Raw genomic sequence first — 21,857 nt, forward strand, 5'->3', positions numbered from 1 at the left:
AAGCCCCCCCTGGTAATTGAGCTAATAACGAAGACAGGGGGGGCGTCCGGAGCAGAATAATAAAATATTTTAAAAAGCCTTGTGTTGTGTGTTTATTAACTTTTACTTTTTGCCTACAGGTGAATGGATAGGGGTACGATGTACCCCATATCCATTCACTTAGGGTGGGGGGCCGGTATCTGGGGGCCCCCTTATTAAAGGGGACTCCCAGATTCCGATAAGCCCCCGCAGACCCCGACAACCAATGGCAAGGGTTGTCGGGAAGAGGTCCTGTCCTCATCAACATGGGGACAGGGTGCTCTGGGGTGGGGGGGCCCGCAGTGCGCCCCCCTGCCCCAGAGCACCCAACCCCCCCATGTTGAGGGCATGCGGCCTGGCACGGCTCAGGAGGGGGGGGGGGGCGCTCGCTCGTCCCCACTCCCTTCCTGGCTGGCCGGGTAGCGTGCTTTGGATACGGGTCTGGTATGGATTGTAGGGGGACCCCCTACGTCAATTTTTCGGCGGAGGGGGGGTCTCCTTACAACCCATAACAGACCTAAGGGCCTGGTATGCTCCTGGGGGGGAACCCATGCCGGTTTGGAATTTACAAATTGCCGTGGAGTTCTCCCTCGGGAATGCATACCAAATGCCGTCGCTTGAATGGGCCTTTACAAGGTGTGACTAACTTTACACTTTGTAAAAGCAGCCCTAGTTTTACACCAGGCAAACTAACACTTACGGCGAAAAAACTAGGCACAAAAGCTTTGAGGATCGCCCTAAGTGCTAATTTGCATACTAACAGAGGCATTTCGACTCGAAATGCCCCCAGTGGCGGATGCGGTACTGCATCCTAAGATCCGGCAGTGTAAGTCCCTTACAGATGTCGGATCTTCTGCCTAAGGCTGGGTTCACACTACGGTTTTCCCGTCCGTCAGCCGCATACGATTTCAGTATTGAAAACGTACGGGCCCGGACGGGAAAACGTAGAGATAGACAATGCATTGCAAATCGTATGCACTCGGATGCATCCGGGTGCGTACGATTTGCTGGCAAAACGTTTTTTAAACGTACGCAAAACCGTGTTCAACCACGGTTTTGCGGTCGTTTTTAAAACAGTATGGCAACCGCATACGTTTTCCTTTAACATTAATGTTAATGGAAAACGCACATATGTGCGGTGCCATACGTTCCCGTCCGTTTCAGCCGCATACGTTTTTTCATATAAATCGTATGCGGCTGACGGACGGGAAAAACGTAGTGTGAACCCAGCCTAACTTAGGAAAACTGCTTCTGAGGATCAGTTCCAAAGTTAGAACCAGAGATACGACGGCTTACGCCGGAGTATCTCTTTTGTGGATTTGGCCCTGAGTTCCCCCAAGTTCCCCCTGAAAAAAAGCCCTGGATAGGTCAGAAAAGGAAAATTACGATATGTGTTTTACAACAATTTTTTCAAATGTATCTTTATATTGGGTAAAAAAGCATACAGTAACTACAAGGTAACTTAGACTAGGGAAAAAATCACCTTGCATGGTCAAACATTTATGCTACATTCGTAGATTTAATTTATGCCAAGGTCCCAGTTTTACAACCACTGTATTTATGCTTGTTTGCACATGAAATATTCATGTAAGTTGACCTTGAATGGATACACAGAGGTTGTTTAAATGAACAAATTCATCTACAAGGTATGTTAACGAGCAGAGCCAGTCTTATTCATCCATGCAATCACAAAGAAAACATAGGAACATTCTTGCTTTTTAAATATATACAGTACCTTGAAAATGTATTCATACCCCTTAAAAAATGTCCCACATTGTGTCATGATACAACCAAAAACATAAGTGTATTTTATTGCGATTTTATGTGATAGACCAACACAAAGTGGCACATCATTGTGAAGTGGAAGGAAAATGATAAATGGTTTTCCATTTTTTTTTACAAATAAATATCTGAAAAGTGTGGCTTCCATTTGTATTCAGCCCCCTTTACTCTGATACCTCTAACTAAAATCTAGTGGAACAAATTTCCTTAACTAATTAATTAGTAAATAGAGTCCACCTGTGTGTAATTTAATCTCGGTATAAATACAGCTGTTCTGTAAAGCCCTCAGAGGTTTGTTAGAGAACCTTAGTGAACATCTCACAGAGCACTGCTTAATCCATAAAAAGGAGTAGGGGGAGTTTGGGACTTTGAATGAGGCACATATGTAGTGCACCCCCATCCCTGGTTCAAGATTTGAAAAAAATAAATGTGGGACTTTAAATGAGGCTGCAGACATGGTGTGGGTGATAAAGGGAAGTACATGTTTATTAATAATAAAATTGCATGACATGTCTCAAAAACAGAAAACACATAGAGGAAACAATCATTTTGTGTAAATGTCATTTCATAGTGCCAACACACACACATATAGTATGTGCATGTGCAAAATAGGCAACGAGGGTACAACAGTGCATAACCTGGCACCACACAGTGGTCTGTATTGATCGATGAGTGCATTATATTAATTAACCACTTGACAACTGGGCACTTAAACACCCTTAATAACCAGACCAATTTTCAGCTTTCGGTGCTCTCACATTTTGAATGACAATAACTCAGTCATACAACACTGTAACCAAATGAAATTTTTGTCCTTTTTTTCCCACAAATAGAGCTTTCTTTTGGTGGTATTTGATCACCTCTGCGGTTTTTATTTTTTCCGCTAATAATGAAAAAAGAATGAACATTTTGTAAAAAAATGAATTTTTTTTCATTTCTATTATAACATTTTGCAAAAAATGAATTTTTTTTTCATAAATTTGGCCTAAAATGTATACTGCTACATATCTTTGGTTAAAAAAAAAAAAAATTGGGTTATTATTTAGTCTGGGTGAAAGTTATAGGGTCTACAAGCTATGGTACCAATTACTGAAAATGTATCAATTTGATCACATCTGAAGTACTGACGGCCTTTCTCATTTCTTGAGACCCTAACATGCCAGAAAAGTACAAATACCCCCTAAATGACCCCTTTTTGGAAAGAAGACACTCCAAGTTATTTAGAAAGAGGCATGGTGAGTTTTTTGAAGTTGTAATTTTTTCCCACAATTCTTTTCAAAATCAAGTTTTTTTTTATTTTTATTTTTTTTCCACAAAAGTTTCATATTAGCAGGTTATTTCTCGCACACAGCATATTCATACCACAAAATACACCCCAAAACACATTCTGCTATTCCTCCCGAGTATGGCGATACCACATGTGTGAGACTTTTACACAGCGTGGCCACATACAGAGGCCCAACATGCAGGGAGCACCATCAGGCGTTCTGGAGCACCCAGACCAGTTCTGACATTTCTCTCCTACATGTAAAAATCATCATTTATTTGCTAGAAAATTACATAGAACCCCAAAACATTATATATGCTTTTTTAGCAAAGACCCTAGAGAATACAATGGCGGTCGTTGCAACTTTTTATCGCGCATGGTATTTGCACAGCAATTTTTCGAACGCATTTTTTTGGGAAATAAAACAGTTTTGTGCTTTTTAAAAAAAAAAACATTAAAGTTAGCCCAATGTTTTTGCATAATATGAAAGATGAAGTTACGCCGAGTAAATAGATACCCAACATGTCACCCTTCAATATTGCACACGCTTGTGGAATGGCGCCAAACTTCGCTACTTAAAAATCCCCATAGGCGACGTTTTAAATGTTTTTACTGGTTACATGTTTTTAGTTACAGAGGAGGTCTAGGGCCAAAATGATTGCTCTCGCTCTAACGTTCGCATCGATACCCCACATGTGTGGTTTGAACACCGTTTTCATATGTGGGCGGGACTTACGTACACATTCGCTTCTGTATACGAGCACGCGGGAACAGGGGCGCTTTAAATATTTTTATTTTATTTTTATTGTTCATTTTACTTTATTTATTTTAGTTTGACACGTTTTTCCCCAAAAATAAATGTTTTGATCACTTTTATTCCAATTACAAGGAATGTAAACGTCCCTTGTAATAGGAATATAGCATGACAGGTCCTCTTTACAGTGAGATATGGGGTCAATAAGACCCCACATCTCACCTCTAGGCTGGGAAGCCTGAAAAAAAACAAAAAAAAAAAAACGATCCTGGCTTCGATCGCAGCGGTGAGTCAGAAGAAGCACCGGAGGGCGAAGGGAGTGGGGACGTCCTTTTTTGACTCCCGTAAGAACGATCAAGAGGCAGAACTGCCGCCATGATCGTTCTTATGGTGTAGGGAATCGCTGGCTGAAAAAAATGATATCTGAATGATGCCTGTAGCTGCAGGCATCATTTAGATATCCCTGCACAAAGTCAAGGACCTCATATGACGTGGGCGGGAAGTGGTTAAAACACATTTTTTTCTGGGTATTGCAGAGTATTGGCCGGGGTATTGCAAAGTATTGGTGTTGGGGTATTGCAGAGTATTGGTGTTGGGGTATTGCAAAGTATTGGTGCGGGGGTATTGCAAAGTATTGGTGCGGGGGTATTGCAAAGTATTGGCCGGGGTATTGCAAAGTATTGGCCAGGGTATTGCAAAGTATTGGTGCGGGGGTATTGCAGAGTATGGTGCGGGGGGTATTGCAAAGTATTGGCCGGGGTATTGCAAAGTATTGGCCGGGGTATTGCAAAGTATTGGCCGGGGTATTGCAAAGTATTGGCCGGGGTATTGCAAAGTATTGGTGCGGGGGTATTGCAGAGTATGGTGCGGGGGTATTGCAGAGTATTGTGTGGGGGGTATTGCAGAGTATTGTGTGGGGGGTATTGCAGAGTATTGTGTGGGGGGTATTGCAGAGTATTGTGTGGAGGGTATTGCAGAGTATTGTGCGGGGGGTATTGCAGAGTATTGTGCGGGGGTATTGCAGAGTATTGTGCGGGGGGTATTGCAAAGTATTGGTGCGGGGGTATTGCAGAGTATGGTGCGGGGGTATTGCAGAGTATGGTGCGGGGGTATTGCAGAGTATTGTGTGGGGGGTATTGCAGAGTATTGTGTGGGGGGTATTGCAGAGTATTGTGTGGGGGGTATTGCAGAGTATTGCGCGGGGGTTTTGCAGAGTATTGCGCGGGGGTTTTGCAGAGTATTGCGCGGGGGTTTTGCAGAGTATTGCGCGGGGGTTTTGCAGAGTATTGCGCGGGGGTTTTGCAGAGTATTGCGCGGGGGTTTTGCAGATTATTGCGCAGGGGGTATTGCAGAGTAATTGCGCAGGGAAGGAAGAGTATTGCAGGGGTTAATGCAGAGTATTGCACAGGGAAGGAAGAGTATTGCAGGGGGTTAATGCAGAGTATTGCACAGGGAAGGAAGAGTATCTCAGGGGGTTAATGCAGAGTATTGCACAGGGAAGGAAGAGTATTGCAGGGGGTTAATGCAGAGTATTGCACAGGGAAGGCAGAGTATTGCAGGGGTTAATGCAGAGTATTGCACAGGGAAGGAAGAGTATTGCAGGGGTTAATGCAGAGTATTGCACAGGTAAGGAAGAGTATTGCAGGGGTTAATGCAGAGTATTGCACAGGGAAGGAAGAGTATTGCAGGGGGTTAATGCAGAGTATTGCACAGGGAAGGCAGAGTATTGCAGGGGTTAATGCAGGGATGGCTGAGCAGGGATGGATGGATCTGTGACTGCAATAGTCACAGATCCATCCCACACTGCTGCTGCCATCCGCGCTCTCCTCTCACACTGTACCGATCGGTACAGCGAGAGGAGGGAGGAACCGGCGTCATCAAATGACGCCGGTTTGTTTACCTGTGATCGCGCCGTCATTGGACGGCGCGATCACATGGTAAAAGACCGCGGTTGTCGGTCAGTTACCGAGATCTGTGTAGCGCCGGGTCTCATAGACCCGGCGCGCACAGAATTTTCAGTGTGCGCGCCCGAGGCGGCGCGCATTACTGCTTCTGGTGGGCGCCGTTAAATAACGGCGACCCCCAGTTAAGCAACCACCTTGCCGCCGTTATATGACGGCGGCTGGTGGTTAAGTGGTTAACATATGTACAGATATCACATTAACAGCAATAGCGAGGAAGATAAAAATTGTTAAAACACGTGGAACCATCAAGGATTGAAAATAATGTTCTTCAACTTAAATGATACAATAAGGACATATATCCGCATCTCTGGTGCCCGACGTGTTTCGTGTCCATGACACTCATCAGGGGCTGATGCTTGGGATATATGGAATCTAGGCGGTAGGTGTGGTGAGCATGGAGCCGAGGCCAAAAAATGGTCCGCCACGGGAGCTGAACTGATGTCTGGCCGCACACCGGCAAGGCGCGCAGAGGAAACCCCCCACAGACACAGAAGCTGGTATGCTGGCATATATGATGACACAAAGTGGTAAACAGATGATGACAGCCAAAGGAAATCTTGTGCTGGCGTACTGAGAACCCCAGTATACAGGGGAACAGAATGGGGTGAGATGATCTGGTGTGGTGACTGTTCAATCCATCATCTGAAAATGGAGGAGTATGGCACAACTGCAAACCTACCAAGACATGGCCATTCACCTAAACTGACAGGCTAAGAAAAGAGAGCATTAATCAGAGAAACAGCCATGGTAACTCTGGAGGATCTGCAGAGATCCACAGCTCAGGTGGGTGAATCTGTCCACAGGTCAACTATTAGTCGTGCACTCCACAAATCTGGCCTTTATGGAAGTGGCAAGAAGAAAGCCATTGTTGAAAGAAAGCCATAAGAAGTTATGTTGGCAGTTTGCGAAAAGCCATGTGGGGGACACATCAAACACGTCGAAGAAGGTGCTCTGGTGAGATGACTACAATTGAACTTTTTGGCCTAAAAGCAAATTTGTATGTGTGGCGGAAAACTAACACTGCACATCACCCTGAACACACCATCTCCACCGTGAAACATGGTGGTGGCAGCATCATGTTGTGGGGATGCTTTTCCTCAGCAGGGATAGGGAAGCTGGTTAGAGTTGATGGGAAGATGGATGGAGCCAAATACAGGGCAATCTTAGAAGAAAACCTTTTAGAGTCTGCAAAAGACCTGAGACTGGGGGCAGAGTTTCACTTAACAGCAGCACAATGACCTACAGCCAGAGCTACAATGGGATGGTTTAGATCAAAGCATATTCATATGTTAGAATGGCCCAGTCAAAGTCCAGACCTAAATCCAATTGAGAATCTGTGGCAAAACTTGGAAATTGCTGTTCACAGATGCTCTCCATCCAATCTGACAGAGCTTGAGCAATTTTGCAGCAAAAGGTGGTTTTACAAAGTATTGATTCAAATACAAATGCAAGCCACATTTCACATGTTTATTTGTAAAAAAAAAATGAAAACCATTGATCATTTTCCTTCCACTTCACAATTATGTGCCACTTTGTGTTGGTCTATTACATAAAATCCCAATAAAATAAATTTACATTTTTGGTTGCAACATAACAAAATGTGGAATATTTCAAGGGGTATGAATACTTTTTCAAGGCCCTGTAAACACAAACATTATAACAGAGAGGGGGCTTCCAGGACACGTCATTTCTAGTCATTGGAGCACAGATGGGGGGCAAACCAGCACTTTTCTATGCCTGAGTATATTGATATTGATATAAGTGGTATGCAAATATGCTGGTTTCACTTTCTTTTTCCAGGTCTTATAGACCCCAGATCTCTCCATAAAGAGTTCCTGTCACATGCCTATTGCTGTGGATGTTTACATTCCTTGTGACAGCAATAAAAGAGCTAAACAAATAATATTTTAAAAGCGATAGTGTAAAAATGTTTTTTAAAGTGCCCCAGTCCCCCCATGCTTGGGCGCAAAGGTAAACACACAAGTTGGTCCCGCACGCATGCAAACGATCGTCTCACATATGTGAGGTATCACTGAGAACATCAGATTATGGGCAATAATCCTAGCACTAGACCTCTAAAGTGGTAACCTGTAAAGACTTTTAAAGCATCACCTATGGACAGTCATTTTATGTTGTTTGTCGCCGTGGCACGGGCGTGTGCAATTTTCAAGCGTGGTATCTATTTACTTGGCATAACATCATCTTTTAGATTTTTCAAAACAATAGGGTTATGTATTGTGCTTTTATCCCAATAAAATTCCAATAAGTGTATTTGAAAAACGTCTGCGCAAATACTGTGTGACATCAAAAAATTGCAAAACCCACCAATTTATTCTCTAATGCCTCTGCCTTAAACAAATATATATAATGTTTGGGGGTTCTCAGTAATTTTCGAGCAAATAATACTGATTGTTATATGTTGTAAACAAAAAGGCCTGGAGCTCAAGTGGTAAAGAAAGGATTGGCCAAACTGAAGTCCGATTCTTCCCATCAATAGAGATCACATGACCAAATGCCTTGACTTTGATATGGAGCCTGGAACATTGCTTTTTCAGGAAAGTTAAGTGTTTCAAATTGCCTATTATGTCCCCCCACATATGCAGCCATGTCCCCCCACAACATTACAGCTTTAATTTGAATAGCTGTGTGTTGTTCCCCGCCGCACCGCGTATAGACACTCCCCCTTGCTCGGTATTGGACGGGTGATCTGCACTTTGATAGACAGATCACCCGTCCAATCCCGAGCAAGGGGGAGTATCTATACGCGGCGCGGCGGGGAACAGACAGCTATTCAAATGAAAGCGCTGTGGTATTGCGACAACGGCGGCGGGGGGGGGGGGGGGGTAGTACCCTAGTAAAAACATTGGTACATTTGAACCACCATTCATTGCAGACAGATTTCATTATGAGTGACTGGAAATGTTCCTGGTTTTTACAGTGTGTACAACAAAAATAATTTTGTTGCCCATATTTTTCTTTCAAAAGGTATAAGAACCAGCATGTTACACAAAAAAATATATATATTCTGATAAAATTGACCTGTTAATGTTTTCATTAGTTAATTGAGATGGCTTTGTTAACCTGAGTAGGTTTAGTTTGCTATAATTTCTCGTTAGATAGCTCTGCTGTACATGCTCACTTAAAGTGATTAAAGTGAAAATAATAATAACAAAAAAATAACTAACATAACAATATACTTAACTGTTTTGTGCAATGGTTTTGCAAAGAGCAGCCCCGATTCTCTTCTTTTTGGGTCTGCGCCTGCGGTCCTGGCTCCTCCCCACTGCCGAGTACCCCCAAAAGCAAGCTTCTTGTTATGGGGACACTCAAGCAGGCTAGCCCTGAGACACGCTTTGTGTGTCTATTCACACACAGAGCGCTGATCGGCCCCATCCCCTCTCCTCATTGGCTAACTGGCTGTGATTGGCAGCAGCAGGGGCTAACAGCTCCCGCTGCTGTTGGAGCCAATGAAGAGAGAGAGAGACCCTGGAGAGCCGCTGCTCTCACGCACATCACTAGATCAAGAGGGGGTTCTGGCAAGTATAGGGGGGAGCTGGGGGGAGAGCTGCACCCAGGGGGTTTTTTACCTTCATAGAATGCATGAAAGTAAAAAAAAAAACTTGAGCCTTTAGAACCACTTTAATTCATCTTTGTCTGCAGCTTTTTGTTTTTTCTTTTAAAGCAAATCCATTTTTGCCACAAGCTGAACCTCATAGCCATTGACTAAAGACATTACACACTACATAACTACATAATAAAGAACTAGGTTACTTACTATTACTTGAACTGGATGACTCCCTCAGTCTCAATCACAGATACAATATCACTGTGTCAGTCAACTCTATAGCTGTTATACTGTTACTTCTGAACAGTCAAGAATATTGACATGAGTTGTAGGGTCCCGACAAGACCTGTTTAAACCTAATTTTCTAAAATTCTGCATTTGGATGCTCTAGGATGGGTGATCCAAGCTAACCATTTCTTTCTGAATGTAGTAATGGAATAGTTTTTATAAGCCAGCATTAATCGTATTGGGCCTGTATATTGATTCTAGCTATAACTGTTGATAAGTTGGTGTGACAACTTTAATCTGTACTGTTAAGTAAATACTTTCAATAAAAATCTATTGTAACTGGGTGCATCATAGGATGGGACAGTTATTGAATTTACCTTTGGAAAAAACATTAATTCAAGGATTTTTGTGCCCATGTTCATGAACCTATTTTATATGCAACACTTGAGTAAGGATGGGGTCAAGGGGGAGAGAGGGTATGGGAAGGAGGGAGGGGGAAGATGCATAAGGATAGTTTTGGTAAGGGGATGATGAAAGAGGATGGGGTAAGAAGAAGGTAGAAAGAAACACATAAATAAAAGGGGTGTGGGGTAAAAGATCCTTTCAACACCACAGCCACAACTACTTTGAGGCAGTAGGCTTAGGGAGAAGATATCTGAGGATTCCTCAGAGTTCCATAGGGTAATCCAAACAGCCCAAATCCCGATATAAAAAACTCTTTAAAAAAAAAAAAACAGCTGGTGATTGATTGCTAGGACCTCCAAGTGTCCTAGAAACCAATCACATGCTGGTTATTATGAAAAGTTAACTCCATCAGCTCCCGCTCTTGTCCTTCACCCAGGACTATGCTGCCTCCTGCTCTCCACTCAGCAGTAATCATGAGAGCGGCGGAGGTATGGGAGAAGCAGAGTCTTGTTCACGGTCTACCTGCCTGTGGTCGACAACTTGCAGACCCCTGTACTACGGTGTTGTATTTCAAGATTTTGCCAGATGTTTCTTCTTTCTATATTTGTAACCACCTTGTTCTGTAAGCCATCTGTCCATAAAAATGCATGGACCTTCCGATCAGGTCCACCCGAAAGACCGACAGACTGACCTGATTGGATTTGCTCATGGTGAAAGGGGCTTAATTTTTGTTATTGTGTTTCTTTGTTGTGTGAAACCTGAGGAACTCTGAACTTCTTCTTTAATAAAGACTACCATGATGAAAAAAAAAACATTATTTTAAGTGTCAATTAGGATGACTGTAGCTCTCTGACAATGACACAGACTCACCTGAATAAAACTCTAAATAAAATGCCATGCTATTACCACAAATAGTCACTGACTACAGCTCCTGCTTTGACTAATGTCCAAATCAGGGAAATATTTCTACTCGGGTATCCAATTATGTGTACGTCTGCTTCTTGAATGTTCCCCTACCAGTCATTAAACCACTAGTCATAAGTGGGGTAGCTCTAACATGAAGAAACAAAGCCCTGCTCCTCTACCAAGATGGCCACCTCCACACTGAGACACAGTGAGGAATAAGGCAGGGTATTTCAGTAATGGGGACATTTTAAACTGCAGGGAGCTTAAAGGCAATACTGGTGGCTAGTAATTTGCCCCCCACTTGATTTTTGGACACAGCTTCCACAATACAGGTCCACTTTAAAAAGTATTTTATGCGCCTCCTCTGTATACCAGCATTCATAAATCTATGTCAACCTGAGACAAAAAAAGGTAAAATGTTGCAGCCTACTGAAATATTAATAGATCTGAAAGACTGCTATTCTTCATATCTTATACAGTGACCGTTGATTGGGCTGCATCATTTTAGCTGTTCGTCATGCCACAGAATTCTGTCTGCTGTGAGGCTAGGATTCCCACTACCAGATATACACAAAAAAAACTCAACCTATTTAAAGATGGACATTTTGTTCTACTGGAATACCTTATCTTGGTTAGCTGCTTAGCTACATGAACTAGAGCCGGTAATGAATGCAATCATGTGAATGCACTTTTTATCTGCATCCATGTGCCTGCTATGAAACTGCAAAGTATATACTTTTGACGCCAGTCAGATTCATGTCTATTATGGTTAAAATAGCTTGTATTTTTAGGACTTTTTTCAAGATAATATTTGGAATCTGCACCCCCATGTTTGTAAAATCAGTTACGGTATGTTTTTTTTTAAAAAGATGTGTAGACCTGTGTTATTTGTCACATTTAGCATTATTCCTTCTGCACAACAGCACTTTTGTTCTCTGTGAAGTTTATAATTCTCAGTATCAGTTCTCATTTTGTAAGCATGGACACTACATGTCTCAACCTTTACTTCCAAATTTAAAATATGAGAAGGCAGGATAACTCGGTGGGGGGGGATGACATCCACAATAGAAAAATGTGTGTGGACACTTTGCACTAAACATTGGGAACAGCTTTAGAAAATTATGACACTAGTGCACATGCACTTAGAGCAGTTTTCTGCAAACTGTGGCCTGTTGGCCAGATGTAGCCCTTTGCTAACTTTTATTTGGCCCTTGAGGCACTATTCTTCCTCTTACACCAACAATGGGACACCATTCATTTTGCTGACACTAACAGTGGGGCATCATTTCTCCCATTGACGCCAAGGCCTGGGCACTATTTCTCCAACTGAAATCAGTGGGAGGATCAGGTGAATACGGAGCGTGTGTCTGTATTCACCTGATCCGATCCGTAGACGGATGGAAAAATAGGGTTTTCCTCTGTCTGCAGAATCAGAGGATTGCGGACCCGGATGAGATTGGGTGTCGGCCAGGGCTCTAGTCCTGCGGGAACGCGTGGGAACGGAGTTCCTGCACTTTTTTCACAGCAGGAACACAGTTCCCTTTGCAGGACTAGAGCAGCCGAGCCACCCGAGCCAATCCTTCACTAAGCGGTGATGCCCAGCTCGAGTTACTGTCAGGGGCAGGCGAACCTTAGTAATCCTTTATGTTACTGGCCGCTTCCTGTATATGGATTCATCGGGTAGTGTGCGGGTATTCCGTCACTTCCTCGATGCCGCAATGTCTCCTGGGAGCTTTTGTCATTGTTTCCAGGAGACATTCCGGAGGTCTGCCGCGAGTTATCGCAGGATTTAGAAAGAACTTGCTTAAAAAAACATGCGGTTTAGTAATTATGCATATGAGCGTATCATTTATTTTTTTGGTGGGGGAGTGGATCTTGGGTGGGAGTTCCCACACTTTTTTCCCCAGGACTTGACCCCTGGTGTCGGCGGATGTTCATCCACTGACACCCGCAATCTCATAGGGGTCAATGTATGTCCCTTTTTTATCCATAAATGGATGGATGAAAAAGCGGACATACGGTCCGCCCGTGTGAAAGAGCCCTTACTTGCACGTGATGATAGATGCTGGCAGTCAGCAAAGCTTCATCTCATTCACTAAGCTCTGGGACAAATTTCATTACAAACTGCAACTTGCCTTGAAAAGTGAACAGCCTATTTGCCTTTAGTAAATCAACCTCTAATCTCTAATAGAGGCCGCTGATTTGCTAAAGGTGTTGAGCGTCTTCTCTTAATAAATTGTGTAAATATTCACAACAATTAATCAATCATGTGAAAAGCAAACAAGCAAACAGGAATTTGCTTTTGACATGATTAAATATTGGACTTGAATATTCGTGTAGTTTGTTGAGTGAAGATTGTAAACTCCTTTTGGCTTCTTATGTTGTTACGTGAAAAAAAAAAAAGGATTGCAGGATTTAATTTTTGTTTGGTTTCTCTGTTGGCTGCAGGATGGAAGCTCTTCTCAACCAATGGCTCTGGAGACAGGAATACTGGCTTCCCCCTGGAGTTACCTGGGAAGACATGAAGGAAACAGAAAATGTCCATTATCCTAGACCTTCTCATCTCTTTTTCGGAATTCCATGTGCACTCATCCTTACTGGTTTGAGATTTATATTTGAAAGGTAAAACCCAACCATAAGAACATACATGTATTTATACATAGTGCTGATGTGGGATGACAGAAGTGTTGGGAATATTTTAAGTGTAATTAACCTTTTCACAAAAACTGAATTAACTCCCTACACCCTCCCCACTGCCCTGGTCTCTGCTGCACTTACCTCCTTGGGTAAATAGCTGTCATTGCCCACGCAGCTGGTGCAGCGGTCTGAGGATTTAAAAAGCCCCACTCTAAGGCTGCATTCACACCTTGGTGTACCTAATCGTGGCGTTTTGTCCCGCGAATTGCGGCGGCAAATTGCAGCGTTTTGTACCGCGATTTGCGGCGACAAAACGCCGCGATCGTGAATGCAGCTTACCCCCAGGTCCACATCTCCTATGCCGAAAGCCGAAAGCCGCCTGAAAGAAAGGTCCGGGACTTGTTTTCAGGCGTTCGGCGTACGGCGTTCGGCGTACGACGTTCGGCGTGGAGATGTGAACCATCTCCATAGAGGGCAATGTAAAATCATCCCTCCAGCGTCTTAGGGGCTGCTGCGGCGTCGCGCTTCATGCGTATATACGCCTAGGTGTGAACAGAGCCTAAAGGCTTCAGGGGTGGAGCAGAGTGATTCCAATTGGTCACAGTGGTGGGAAAAAAAGCCGCACATTACTACAAGATCATATGGGGTTGATTTACTAAGACTGGAGAGTGCTAAATCTGGTGCAGCTGTGCATGTTAGCCAATCAGCTTCTAACTTCAACTTGTTCAATTAAAGTGTCTCTAAACCCATATCATAAAAAAATATCAATAAATGTTGTATTACTTGGTGTCCATATACTCACTCTCTCTCCACCTTCTGTTCATGTCCCCAATTCAGCTGGAGATTTTGCAGCTGTGGTGGCAATTATGCACATGCTCAGTATTTAGTGAGTTTCTATGCTAAATATTTCCTTCTTACCACATCTGAGTCACACATGTGGGCATATACACATTGGTAAATGACAGCCCACTCTCTGCCTCCTTCTCCTTCACCGCTGGAGGGCTTAGTTTTCAGGTAAGTCTTTCATAATGTATGCAATGGATACTATGCATATTATGACATTAATTTGCAGGGAGAATATATTTTTTTTGCAGTTTACAGTGTGCGTTTAGTATCACTTTACGCTTTGACAAAAAAAAAATGGAAACTGATCGGATTCTCTGCAGAGTTTAGTAAATCAACCCCCTATGTTATACACATATAGGTAGATTCAGGTAGAATGGTTTAACTTTAGGGCGGCGTAGCCTAGCCTGTTTAGGCTACACCTCTGTAAATTAGCTAGGCTAGTAGTGATTCTCAATCTACTTACCTGCTAATATACGGTGGCGTAGCCTAAAACGAGCGGGCGTAAGGGCGCCTAATTCAAATTGGTCAGAGGGGGGCGTGTTGTATGGAAATGAGGCTTGACCTCACGTTTTTTGACGTTTTTTGCTACTGCGCATGCGCCGGGCGCCTACATTTCCCAGTGCGCATTGCGGCTAAGTACGCCGTACGGGCCTATTGATTTCTACGTGGACGTAAACGACGTAACTCCTGATTCGCGGACGACTTGCGCAAACGACGTAAAAAATTCGAACCTCGCGGCGGGAACGGCGGCCATACTTTAACATTGTTATTCCACTTCATAGGTGGAATAACTTTAGGCCGCCTAAGGCCTTACGGAAACGACGTAATTTGACTGCGGCGGCCGCGCGTACGTTCGTGAATCGGCGTACAAGCTCATTTACATAATCTATGCCGGCCGCAATGGAAGCGCCACCTAGCGGCTATCAGAAACATTGCAATCTAAGATAGGACGGCGCAAGCCGTCGTATCTTAGATATGTTTAAGTGTATCTCTGTTAGAGAATACACTTAAACATAGGTCGGTGCAGATTCAGAGTTAGGTCGGCTTATCTGTAGATAAGCCGGCCTAACTCTTTCTGAATCTACCTAATAATAGGGTCTTATAGTTAAGTGTGGCTCGTAGGAGTTTTTTCTCCCCATTTGACTGTTGAAGCTGTGATGAGCTCTGTCCTTGCCTGGTTTGTTTTAGTAGACGACCTTGAAGTAGAGTCTTGAGTGGCACTTGTGTTTCGGTTTTGGTCACAATTGGTCAACGTGGTCACATGCCAGCACATGACCTTTAATCCATCCCATAAGCCCCAAGAAAAGAAGAAGTGATAGTTAAATACCCACAGAAGTAAGTGCAGGGACTGGGACTGGGGGCAGGGATGATGAGGGTGTTATTTTTTTTGTGAATAGGTGCAATTACATTTTAAAGGATTTCTCACATTTACAAAAATGTCTTACAGTCATGGTTTTGTGGGTGCCTAAGTCGATAAACAAATGACCATGCTTTGTTCCCATGTAAAATGTACGGAAATGTATCAAACATAATCACACTTGTTACAGTACAGTGTATAGTATAGGCAATGTTTATGACCAGCCTAAATAATTGTGCTTGCAAGGAATGTGTTATTCACACTGTTTTACACTCCATCTTTTGCTGTGTGAATATTCAACAAGGGCTCATGAGGGGAATTAACTAATTAGACTAGAAATTGCCCTCATCCTCTGCTCTAACAGGAAAATGTCTCTCAATGTTATTGCTAATGCATTTGGTTATAAACCACATGAGGAAACTGCTGTTGAAATTGTGGACTCCAGAAAAACATATTCAAATTGGTGCTGGGAATGTTAAAGCTGGATACACTTTATACAATCTTTAGATAATTTCCTTTAGCTTTACCAAACTCATATAATTTGAGGCCAAACCTAAACACTTATAATTTGTATGTGTAGCACTACCCCCGAGGGAGCTGCTGGTTTAATTTTGGGCCTGCCGTTACCTTACTGTTCACCACACTCGATCTAGGGGTCTCTCCTGAAGAGTTGTTCAAAAGAATGTCCGCACCAACACTTTGGTTTCTTTTTCTTTAAGAGTTTTATTAAACAGGTTTTTAACAGAGGGGGTAGAGGGATAGGGAAGATTCAGGTACCTTTCTTTGCGGATCACGGGTACAGTCTTAGATCCAGAGGACAAATCAGTTCCACGCTGGATTTAGCAACCACAGAATAGGCTCATTCTCACTGACCTAGCAGCCGGTGCAAAGCTTGTTCAAAGTCTCTGCCACTGACTTGATGAGTGTCGTTGGGTCGTTACACAGCCCTCTGCCACAGGTTCGTGTAACCACACATACACTTACCGAAATTTCAAAGAAAGTACACAGCCAGGATCTTTCAGCCAGGCCGGCAGCACAGTGAAGCAAGTTGATTTGGGTGCATCCTTCAATTGAGTCCCCAATTGCTCAGCTTCTTCCCGCAGGCAAGATAGCACAGGACCACCCCTGGACCAGTAGGCCCCAGAAACTTCTGGGCCCACTATCAGTTGCGGAGCCTCGGGCCAGCAGGCCCCGTGACTGGAAAAACACTGTCAGCGCATCCCTGAAGCCAGGAGGGCCATCAGGTCAGGATCGGAAAAACCTGCCAGAAGGGTATCTGCCCATTAAGTACCCTCTCCCAGAATGCACAGCGGGTTGACCACGCCCACTGAGCTGCTTCTGGGAAGAAGGCACCCAATGCGCCCAGCCTATTGCATTCCCAACCTTGACTCCCGGTGACAGCGACACCTGCAGGCAAGGGGAACATGTGCAACACAGCTGGACTAGAACAGAAACCCACAATTTGGTATAATACTCTGAGCTAAACTACAGCTCAGGTAACTAAATCTACAACATAGCGCCTACTGAACAGGAGCAGGGCTCTACATATGCAATCAGGCAGACCCTTGCACTACATAGTTGAAGGTATATCTAAAGGAAATCTAATAAAAGTTGTATAGTGGTGGCGCTGTAAATCAAATTGGTGGATTCAACAAAGAAATCAATAATTAGGAATCATGAAAAGGTCACAAACATATGAAGAGTCCAAATGTGACAATCCCAACACAATAGGAATAAATGGATTCTTCTGATTAAATTCTCCAAAGACTTCACCAGCAGTGCTCATAAGATAGTAGTAACAAAGTCACATATGGGACCCGGAAATGCAGGGATTTGTCATTTCCGGGTCCCATATGTGATTTCCTTACTACTATCCCTCTCAGAACGAGGTGTGGATCGCACGCCATTGAGAATCTGATATATCCATCTGCACATGACTGTAGACACCTTGGTCTCAGGCTTGGCACAGGCACATGTGAGTGCAAAATACATTTTAAACCCTTTTTTAATAAAACTTACTACACCATAAGAGCTCTCTTTTGTATCCTTGGGGGAATACATTCTCATATCCTTGGTTGCTGGCGGAGGGGGTCCCACAGTGGAGAGATGTCTTATTCAGGATCTTACTAGTTTATCTAACTAAGCGCATTTTGACCTACCTTAAAAAGTGGTCAAGCACCTATGGTGAGTTGCCATCTGCCTTTTGAGCACTCGTGGTAAAATATTTGGAGAATTTTCTAATTAGAAGAATCCATTTATTCCTATGGTGTTGGGATTGTCACATTTGAACTCTTCATATGTTTGTGATTTTTTCCCGATTCATCATTATTGATTTCTATGTTGAATCCACCAATTTGATTTACAGTGCCAACACCTTTTACCTTTTGTTTCTTCATGCTATATATATTTTAAAAGGGGCATCTACTTCACTAAATCACCACCTTAGGCGCCTCTACCAGCCACATATTCACCAAAAGTTGTATAGTGTGTATCCAGCTTTAGGCTAGGTTCACACCACATGTGGTGGGACTGCGTTGGGCAGCTATTCCAGCGCAGTCCTACCGCATGGACAAGGAAAAATGCCTTGACTCTCTATCTGCCCCATTCACATCACTGGGTTGCAGTGGTATGTGGGCACGGCGTGCTGAAAAAAATACTGTATGAATACTTTTTACAATGCAGTGCAAGACAATGAATTGCTTCTTACTACTATACTGGCCATTGAACTTTTAAAATGTCTGTGTGACATCTCAATAAAGTTAGTTAAAAAAGGGAAATAATGCGATGTGCCAAAATCAGCACATCATCGCTGCACTGATCTCATCCACACCGTATACCAGCTCTTGAGAATTGCCATATAGTCAGATGATGTGAAACTACCAACAGGCTCAATAGCTCAGCTGAAGCGGCTCGCATACAGCAATGCTTTCCTTGGTGATAATTTAAACAGCATAGGGGAAAAAAACAAAGGAGCCACCATAGCATAGTATTTAAAATCACCGCTCTTTATTATCATAACTGAAAGGCCTCGTACACACGACCGAGAATCTCGTTGTAAATGAAACGTTGTTTTCCTCGACGAGGTTCTTGTCAGGCTTGTCGAGAATCTTGTCAAGCTTTCTTTGCATACACACTGTCAAGACAAAATCTTGTCATTCTCAAACGCGGTGACGTACAACACGTACGACGACACTATAAAGGGGAAGTTCGATTCCACTGGCACAACCCTTGGGGCTGCTTTTGCTAATCTCATGTTAAAGTAAAAGTTTGGTAAGAGACGATTCGCGCTTTTCAGTCTGTTACAGCGTGACGAATGTGCTATCTCCATTACAATGCTACTTTTACCAAAGGTGCGCTCCCGTCTCATACTTTATTCTGAGCATGCGCGGGTTTCTAAGCATACACACGAACATGTTTCTCGTTGTAAACCAGCCCGACGAGAAACACGACGAGTAAATTGAGACTCCCGATGAGAACATGTCCTCTTTTTTTCTCGTCGAGATCCACGACAGTTTTCTCGACGAAAAAAACATACACACGACCGTTTTTCTTGGTAAAAATGCTCTGCCAGCATTTTTCTTGATGGATTTTGCCAAGGAAAACAGTCGTGTGTACGAGGCTGTACTCACAAGACACATTGGCCCAGAAGTGCAAATGTGCGCCGTCGTATCTGTGCGCCAGACCCACAAACTAATATGCGCCTAAAAACAGCTTCACCCTGCCGACGTAACTTGCCTACGCCGGCGTAGGGTGGGCGCACATTTAGGCTGGACGTATTGTGGCGCTCCCATTGATCAGCCATTCAAATATGCAAATGAGGGAAATACGGAGATTCACGAACGTGCGTGTGCCCGGCGCATGCTACGCGAGATGCGCGTAAGTTGTACGTCCGGCGTAAAGTTATGCCCCATAAAGGAGGTGCAGCCCGGCAACAGACATGCACAGGTCTGCACCAGGGAACACAAGCCGGCGTATTTTGTGTTGGACGTGTGTCTGGCTGGGCGTACGTTATGTTCAGGGCGTACGCAGTGATCCGGCGTAGCTTAGGCAGTTGTGCTGGCGTGGTTGTGAGCAGGCGCATGGGGGGGTGCTGTCGTCACGGAGCATGCGCAGTTCATAATACGTACCTGTCTGGCGCTCGGCCCATCATTTGCATGGGGTCACGCCTCATTTGCATGGGTTCATGCCCACTTCCACTTACGCCGATGTACGCCTTCAAAACCCACGCCACGCTGGCGCACCGTTGGGAGCACTGGCTTGCTGAATGCAGTGCTTGCCTCTCTGCGCTGCGTTGGCGCAGCGTACATTGTTTGCCCTACGGCGGCATAATGTGCGCCCTGCTCTCTGTGAATCTGTGCCTATGGCCACCAGCAGTGATCATTGTATTCTGACAGTGGGGAAACGTCCCGCTGTCAGAATACAAAAGCGCCACAGGAGGAATTCCCCCCATTAACACAGTCAGTGTTGACTACAGCCATGGTTGAAGGGAAGAAAACTCCATAATCTATGGCTTGCATCAGACTTCCAAAGTGCAGGAGAGTAGCTTCTGCTAATGCCCTTTCACATTGGACCGGGAGCCGCGTTGGCGGTATATCGCCGCAAAAAATTGCGGCGCTATACCGCCGGGATTGCCGCGGGAATCGGCCGCTAGCGGTGCGGCATTAACCCCGCTAGTGGCCGATAAAGGGTTAATACCGCCCGCAATGCGCCTCTGCAGAGGCACATTGCGGGCGGTATTGCCGCGGTTTCCCATTGTTTTTAATGGGAAGGAGCAGTGAAGGAGCGGTATACACGCCGCTCCTCTCACTGCTCCAAAGATGCTGCTGACAGGAGATTTTTTTGTCTCCCGCCAGCGCATCGCCTCAGTGTGAAAGCCCTCTGGCTTTCACATTGAGGTTGCTGGGCAGGAGTTTTACAGGCGGTATAGCAGCGCTGTACCGCCTGAAAAACTCCTCAGTGTGAAAGGGGTCTGACAGCTCTATAAGTTTAAAGGAGTCGAGCATCTATACTTTTCCTGGAGTTCAACTTAAAGTATTAGTAGACTGATGTTAGTCATTAACTGCTGCATAAAGTTTGGAATTTTTCTATCCCCCTCTCTCTGAAAGTCTTTTTTAGTTCCTGCTGACATTTACTAGGTTATGTCCATATTGATATGTATTGTGATTTATTGAATTTTTTTTTTATTTAAAAAAATAATAATAATTTGAAAGAAAAAAAAAAAAAAAGTTTGGACTTTATACCCTTTTTTGACTGACTTGAGTTATTACAGATGCAAACTTTCAGAATAACTCAGATCCCTCCATTAAGCATTATACAGTTCACATTATACATGTATAAAGCCTCACAAAGGGATCTGACTAAAGCCCTGTACACACGGGCAAGAATCTCGCCAGGAAAAAAATATATTTTTTTCCGACGAGATTCTTGGCAAGAATCTCTTGCCGCCCGAGTGTACAGACTCTCCTTTCAAAAGAATCGTGGTTCTCTTGAAAAGCAAGAACGCGGTGACGTCATCGCGTACGACGAGCATGCGTTTGTCACATTTGATGCCATCGCCGCCATCCTGCTGCACCCTACCTATGCCTAGGAAGCTACCGCACATGCTTCAAAGTCATTTCGAGCATGCGCGGGTTTCCACGGCGACAGGTAAGTATACACATTCTCGGGTTTCTCGGCAGGAAAACTGCCGAGAATCTCACGACGGGAAAAATAGAGAACATATCCTCTATTTTTCTTGTTTAGATTCTGGGCAGTTTTCTTGTCGAGAAACCTGAAAGCCTCAGGCCTCGTACACACGGCCGAGAAACTCGACGGGCAAAACACATCGTTTTGCTCGTCGAGTTCTTTGTGAAGCCGCCAAGGATCTCGGCGAGCCAAATTTTCCCATTCCCGTCGGGGAAAAAGAAGACATGCTTTCTTTTTGGCCCGACGAGATCCTCGTCGGTTTCCTCATCGAAAAGTGTTCAGGCCTCGTACACACGACCGAGTTTCTCGGCAAAAACCAGCAAGGAACTTGCTGGGATTTTTTTTTTGTCGAGGAAACCGGTCGTGTGTACATTTTTCGACAAGGAAACTGTCGAGGATCCCGTCGAGCCAAAAAGAGAGCATGTCTTATTTTTTCTCTACAG

The 21,857-nt window shown here is 44.0% G+C and overlaps 1 protein-coding gene across 1 annotated transcript in view; it reads left to right on the top strand.

Annotated features, from left to right (window-relative positions):
• The window catches only part of LOC120915228 (ceramide synthase 4-like), a 190,858-nt gene that overhangs the window by 57,401 nt on the left and 111,600 nt on the right, over positions 1-21,857 (top strand). Inside the window, exon 2 of the mRNA XM_040325564.1 lies at positions 13,338-13,511. Coding sequence (XP_040181498.1) covers positions 13,339-13,511 — 173 coding nt within the window. The 5' untranslated portion in view covers position 13,338. The remainder of the gene's footprint in view (positions 1-13,337; positions 13,512-21,857) is intronic.

Source organism: Rana temporaria, chromosome 1, assembly GCF_905171775.1.
Source record: "Rana temporaria chromosome 1, aRanTem1.1, whole genome shotgun sequence".
In the NCBI taxonomy this organism is placed as follows: domain Eukaryota; kingdom Metazoa; phylum Chordata; class Amphibia; order Anura; family Ranidae; genus Rana; species Rana temporaria.